The sequence below is a fragment of the Triticum dicoccoides genome, chromosome 2A, assembly GCF_002162155.2.
Source record: "Triticum dicoccoides isolate Atlit2015 ecotype Zavitan chromosome 2A, WEW_v2.0, whole genome shotgun sequence".
Lineage (NCBI taxonomy): Eukaryota > Viridiplantae > Streptophyta > Magnoliopsida > Poales > Poaceae > Triticum > Triticum dicoccoides.
Genome location: NC_041382.1, coordinates 706,307,956 through 706,314,622, shown reverse-complemented (window position 1 = coordinate 706,314,622; position 6,667 = coordinate 706,307,956). Strand labels below are relative to the sequence as shown.

Genomic DNA, 6,667 nt, shown 5'->3' with positions numbered 1-6,667 from the left:
CTCCTTTGATACTTTGAGCAACTATTGCACCTTATTGGGGTAAGTTGGCATCTCTCTCGATAGAAAAAGAAACATCACAATGGTACAATTTGTTGGGAATGGTCAGTAATATCGTAAGATTCCTCAATCACCCATGTGGGAAGCCAAAGGCAGAAGCATCAAACTGGTCATCACGCTTACACATAATAAAAAATCTCAAAAGATTTAGAGCGAAATCATAAAAATCAGGGCTCATTCAGGGAAACATGATAATTTATATCCTAGTTTTGTATCAATTCCATTTTAACAGTGCAGTGCTGTTGCAGAGTGTCCCTAGCATGTCGTACCAAAAACCAAACAGGATCCAATCATTGAGGGAAACGAAATAAGAGACGGCGCACACGGGTGGCCCACACTGAAGTTGAACAAATTGTGAATCATGTTTGATTGCCTCCTTCAGATCCATGGCCTTTTCTATTTTCTTTCCAACAAAATCAAATCAACGGCACAGCACAGATCAACCAAGAATCTTCAGGCACCCGGCCAGCTTAATTAGCTTGCCATGGACACATACGGGAAGCTGCAGGCACCTGCCACCTGATGCTGCCGTGCCCTGCACTGCCTTCCAAAACAACAACGATGGTTCTTCAGAATACAGATGTTGTTTTCTTCAGAATACAGATATTGTAGATCCAAACAAAACTTTCCGCGGCTAGCTGGCGATGGACACCTTCCTGGACGGCCGCTGCCCACGGTGGGACTGGGACTCCGTCTCCGGCGAGAAGCGCTGCAGCCTCCGCGCGGCCTGCCTGGCGGAGACGGCGTCGAGGTGCATCTGCTCGTGGCGGCACTCCTCGCTGCAGAAGGGCGTGTCCCCTCGGTACATGAAGACGTCGCTGTCGCGCGCCAGCCGCTTGGCGCAGAGCGCGCACGCGTCCAGCGCGTGCTTGCCGGGCTCGCCGGCCGGCTCGGCGTCGAAGAAGAAGGCGCAGGCCACCGATGCCGCCATGGTATTGCTACGTGGCTCTGCTAGCAAGCTCGAGCTTGAGCTTCAGAGCTAGAGCTCACAGGTTGCGTTCGCTGCTGCTCTTGGCGGGAGGAAGGAAAGTGGGTGAGTTTGGTGCAGCGGTGCGATGCGGGAGGGTGGGTATATATGGGGGAGATGGAGGAACGGGAGGCCATTATTGGTGCACTGGAGCTGGCGGCCTGGGAAACCATGGTCCGGTGCGCGGTCTGGGTCTGTCTAACCATGGACGATGGGAGTAGTTCATTCCAGCATGCTTGGGTGTACTGCGGTGGTTGGCTCGATGGCTAAGGTGGGCCACGCAGTCGGCTCCACCGCGACGAGAACGACAACGGGAGGAGTTATGAGGGACGTGGGTGTGTTCTTTATTTATAAAACGAAGAGGACATATGAGTCTCTACAAAATGTCCATGTCCACGTATAGAAAACCAGACGATTGATCAGGACTGGAAATGCTGTGAAAGACTACATATGAATGTACACATATTTTAAAGTGTGAATTCATTCATTTTGCTTCGTATGGAGTAGTTTGCATGAAGCCTCCGAAAAGACTTATTATCTTGGAACTAAGGGAGTAGCAAAAGAAGGAGCAGGGGTAAGTATGGGCGTCAATAATTTACGCACAAGCATCCGCTGTGCCACTTGTCGGGAACGAGGGCATCAAATCTACCTATGGATTTCTTAAAAAATAAAATCCACCTTTGGATTAAACTAATGCAAACGTCTTAGTGCTGGTAACTAGGGTTCCAGCACTGCATAATGGAGGCGCACATGGTCAGGATGCTATAATGACGAGAGATGTCACAAAACAAGCTTGGCGGTGTACTATCATTCGTGTCCTTTTTCAGAAGAAGAAAAATAAGCACAGACGAAAACCAGAAAATATGTGGGTGCACTTTTTCACCGGTCGGTGCTTCGTACACAGGAGGGACGTGCCGTGCATGCGCGCCACGGCGCCAGGCCGCACCCTGGTACCACCAGCCGAGACACCGGGAGCTTGGCACGCGTACACGTCTTATCTGCGCAATCAAACGAATCATCATCAGCCTGTCACGCAGCAGCGCCCACATGCAATAGTACAAGCCGTGCATCCGGCCGCTGGAGATTTGGCACGCTCAAAACTTTGGGGAGAGGGGTGCGGCTCCGCTCACGGGATGCGCGTTGTTTAACCGGGACCGGGAGGCTGCCAGATGGTCTCACAATCGGGGCTGCCGTGCACGCTTCGGTCCAAGGGGGATGCACCTTGCAGGCTGCAATTACAGTCGCACGCGCCTCAAGATTCCACTGGTGGTAGGAGTGTGCGAATATACTAGGGGAAAATGGCATCAGGCGGGCAGGCTTCGCTCGAGGGAGCAGCTTTGTCGAGATCTGGAGATACTTTGTTTAGCAGTGAAGCATTTGCAGGTAACCTTGGAGTCTGCAAGTAATCTTGCTTCAGACTTAGCCATAATGGCTAGTAACATAAAGTAGTAACATGCGTATGTTATTAGTCTATGTTACTATCTCTACAGTGGAGAGTAACATATGTGTGATAACATGCAATACTTCATTTATTACACTATAGACTCATCTTGCCTTGATATATGTGATGTTACTTATACTAGTAGTAACTAGTTATGTTACTGCTTTGCTCTCTTTCTTCATTCATTACTTGCCACATCATCTATTTTATCTAGAAATGTGTGATGTTACTACATACTATACGATTACTCACAGACGGTGGCTGGTTTACTAGAATGGTCCTACGCCTGCCCGCAGAATTTGTAAGAATTGTTCTTTTCCGTAATGACTTCAGAAGCAGCAAGGAGACGCTCTCTTCCCGCTGCCTTTTGTTCTCACCACTAACACGCTCCATCACATCCTCCCCAAGGCCAAACGCAAGAAAGTTGCGCCTGATTGGTGGTAGAACCCCTGCTACTCGTGCCTCCTTTTTATGTGGATGATGTGACGATCTTTGTACTCCCAATCAATAATGACAATCAGTTTCTGGCTTCCACCATGCAATCCTTTGGCGAGGTCATCGATTCGATTACCAATTGTCAAAAAAGCAGTGTCGTGCCAATCCGGTGTGGCGGAGTGGACCTTGATGAGATCCTTCACGTCTTTCCTACATGTAGAGTTACTTTGTTGAAGGAATACATTGGTTTGCCTCTTTCGGTCACCCGCCTTAAAAGCGGTCTATTTGTAGCACCTCAAAGACAAAGCTATTGGCAGGTTCACTCTGTGGTTCAGCAAGCATGTCTCTATTGCTGGTTGTGGCGTTCTGGCCAAAGTGGTCCTCACTGCAATCTCCATCTACCATAGGACACTGCTTGAGCTTCCGGTGGAGGTCCTGGAATATATTGATAAGCTTCGTTGTGCATATCTTTGGGCTGGATGTGACAAGGTACACTATTAAGAAAAGGCTTATTGATGGGCTCAATTTAGTGGTGGGTGTACAGATACCCACCACTGCAATTCTAGAAAAGTAGCAGTGAAGCGTAAGAACGGGTGTCGGCCACCGCCCTGTGGATAGCAGTGGCGGGTACCGCTCGTAAATTTTAACAAATTTAGCCGTGGGATAAAAGCAGCAGCGGCAGATGAAAAATCAGTGACCGCCACTGATTTGTCATGCACCGGTGACGGGTAAAAAGATTAGCCGCCACAGGAAAGTTTCACTAACCTGCACACATATTTCCTAACTTTTCAAAAGTTAGAAGTTGACAGTGTCCACCGCCCGCCACACATACAGGAAGTTCACGAAGTGCATCAAGTTTTGTCGTGACGCTTTCAAATTTTTCAGCACACCCTACAGGGGTCCTTTGAAGATACCATGCCAAGTTTATCCTCTTTTGCACGCTATGTTGAACTAAAGGGCATTTTGCCCTTTTGATTGGCCAGAATATCCGTCCTTGCTTCGAAAATAGCAACCCAACTAAAAAATGTGACCAAATTTAAGCGTGATACTTGGAATGGTGTTCACTACCATATAAAAAGTTTGAAGTGGAAATGATGTGGAAAAATTCAGTTGTGTGTGGCGGTAAGTTGTTTCCTTTCGAAACCTTGACACTTCACTAGAGAGTATCCAGTTTATACATGAAGTGCATGAATTTTGTGATGTAACACTCAGTTTTTTATAAATACCCTACAAGGGTCCTATATAGGTATCATGCCAAGTTTCATTCATTTCGGAGCTTGTTTGCACTCTATGTTGAACCAAAGAGCGTCTTGCCCTTTTTGATGACCGAAATAATCAGTCAATTCTTTGAAAATGGCAGACCAACTCAAAATGTGGTCAAATTTTGTGCATGGGACTTGTAATGGGGTGTGTTAGAGACAAAAAAAAGCTTGAAGTGTAAATGATGTAGAAAAATTATGTTGTGTGTGGTAGTAGGTGGTTTTCGTTCGAAACTCTCATACTTCGCAGAAGACAGTTTAGTTTGTACACGAAATGAATCAAGTTTTTGACATAACAGTCTCAAAATTTTAACACACCATACTTCGCAGAAGACAGTTTAGTTTGTACACGAAATGAAGACACCACGTTAAGTTTAATGTATTTTGGAGCCCGTTGCACGTTATGTTGAACCGAATTTAAGCAAATCAACTCAAAAAGTGGCGAATTTAATCATGAAACTTGCAATGGTGTGTACTTAAAAGCTAGTAAAAGATTGAACCTACTTCGTCCTTGTTTGGATGTTATTTTGAACCAAAAATGTGGAAACAAAAGTGGCGGACCCTCAATGTCGCCTGCCACAGCTAAACATTGCAGCGGGCAGCACCCGCCACTTCAACAACACGCATAGTCCATTTGGCGGTTTCTCAATTTTAATTCGTCCCCTTTCTCCTCGCGCCCCAACTGCCGGCTACACCGCTCTCGCGGCCATCGCCAAGGTGTTCCTTGGCCTCTCCGCCGTTGCGACCATCACGCACCATCCTCTCCAACACCTTTGCACGTCGTCGTCGTCCATCGTCGTTGCCCTCGTTGGCATCCCCGTGCGCCGACCGCTCTCCATCGCCTCATCTGCTCCGCCACCGTCGCGATACTCAAATCCAAAGGGTGAAAACCGACAAATCATGTACTCCCTCCGTTCCTAAATACTACATCCGTTCCAAAATTCTTATCTTAGATTTATCTAGATACGAATATATATAAAACTAAAACTTAATTAGATACATTTGTATTTAGATAAATATAAGAAACAAAAATTTGGGTAGGAGGAAGTATTTGTCTTTCTAGAGATTTCAATAATTGACAACTTACGTAGCAAAATGAGTAAATCTGCACTCTAAAATAAGTTTATATATATCCGTTCATGGTAGTCCATTTGAAAACAGTAGAAAGTCAAATTTTTAGGACCGGAGGGAGTATATGTTTAGGTTTGCCGGTTGGAGTTAGTCCTTACCGATTGCCATGAAGTGTTTACAGTGACAGTGCTCTATAGCACAGTGTGCACGCAAAAGGACAAAACCAAACAGGATCCAATCATTTAGGGGTAAGAAATAAGAGAGTGGGCAGACATGCGACCCAAATTGAAGATAAACAAATTGGGAATCAAGTCTGATTGCTCTCTTCAGATCCATGGTGTTTACTTTTCTGTTTTCATTTCTAATCAAATAACACTTCATCGGCACAGCACAGATCGATCAAGAACAAGTAGAATTTCCTCCTATCCGGGCAGCTTAATTAGCTTGCCATGGACACATGGGGAAAGCTACAGTCTCCTATGATGCTTGGTGCCGACTGATGCTGCCCTGCCTGGCTGCCTTGCCTCTCGTAGGCGGCGCCAGGCTGCATCTGGTACCCGGAGAGACGGAAACATCAGACGCCTCCCAAGAGACATCGATGGTTCTTCAGAATACAGAGGTCGTTTTCTTCAGAATTCATTCAGATCTTGTCGATCCAAACAAAGACTTTCCGCGGCTAGCTGGCGATGGACACCTTCCTGGACTGCCGCTGCCCACGGTGGCACTCCGCCTCCGCGGAGAACCGCTGCACCCTCCGGGCGGCCTGCCTGGCGGAGACGGCGTCGAGGTGCATCTGCTCGTGGCGGCACTCCTCGCTGCAGAAGGGCGTGTCCCCTCTGTACATGAAGACGTCGCTGTCACGCGCCAGCGGCTTGGCGCAGAGCGCGCACGCGTCCAGCGCCGGCATGCCGGGCTCGCCCACCGGCTCGGCGTCGAAGAAGAAGGCGCAGGCCACCGATGCCGCCATGGTACTGCTATATGGCAGACTGGGGAGAGATGCTTCTTCTAGCAAGCTCGCGCTTGAGCTTCAGAGCTAGCAAGAACACACAGCTCGTTGCTGCTCTTGGCGGGGAAAAGAGATGGGTGAGTTTGGTGCAGCGGTGCGAAGCTGGAGAGCCGGTATATATGGGGGAGGGAGCACCGGATGACCGGAAGGCCATTATTGGTGCCTGGGAAACCATGGTCCGGTGCGCGGTATGGGTCGATCTAACCATGGACGAAGGGAAACCATGGTTGGACTTGTATATTCCGGCATGCTCGGGTGTACTGCGGTGGTTGGTTCGATGCTTACCGTGGGCCACGGCGACGAGAACGACAACGGCGGAGTTATGCTTGACGTCGACGGCGTGGTCCCGACGAACGGAAAGGGCTCGAGGAGTCTCTGTAGAGTGTCCATGTCGACCTAGAGAAAAACAGGCGATCGATCGGGACAGGAAA

General features: G+C 48.2%; 2 protein-coding genes across 2 annotated transcripts; both read right to left on the bottom strand.

Moving 5' to 3' along the window:
• Positions 1–234: 234 nt before the first annotated feature.
• LOC119356431 (FCS-Like Zinc finger 2-like) lies at positions 235–1,141 on the bottom strand. Its single transcript, XM_037623386.1, has one exon. It carries the CDS (start codon positions 986–988, stop codon positions 692–694), a length of 297 nt encoding a protein of 98 aa, XP_037479283.1. The 5' UTR covers positions 989–1,141; the 3' UTR covers positions 235–691.
• Positions 1,142–5,450: 4,309 nt separating this feature from the next.
• On the bottom strand, positions 5,451–6,378 carry LOC119356430 (FCS-Like Zinc finger 2-like). The gene has a single exon (XM_037623384.1). The coding sequence runs from the start codon at positions 6,195–6,197 to the stop codon at positions 5,907–5,909; it is 291 nt and encodes a 96-aa protein (XP_037479281.1). The 5' UTR covers positions 6,198–6,378; the 3' UTR covers positions 5,451–5,906.
• Positions 6,379–6,667: the final 289 nt, after the last annotated feature.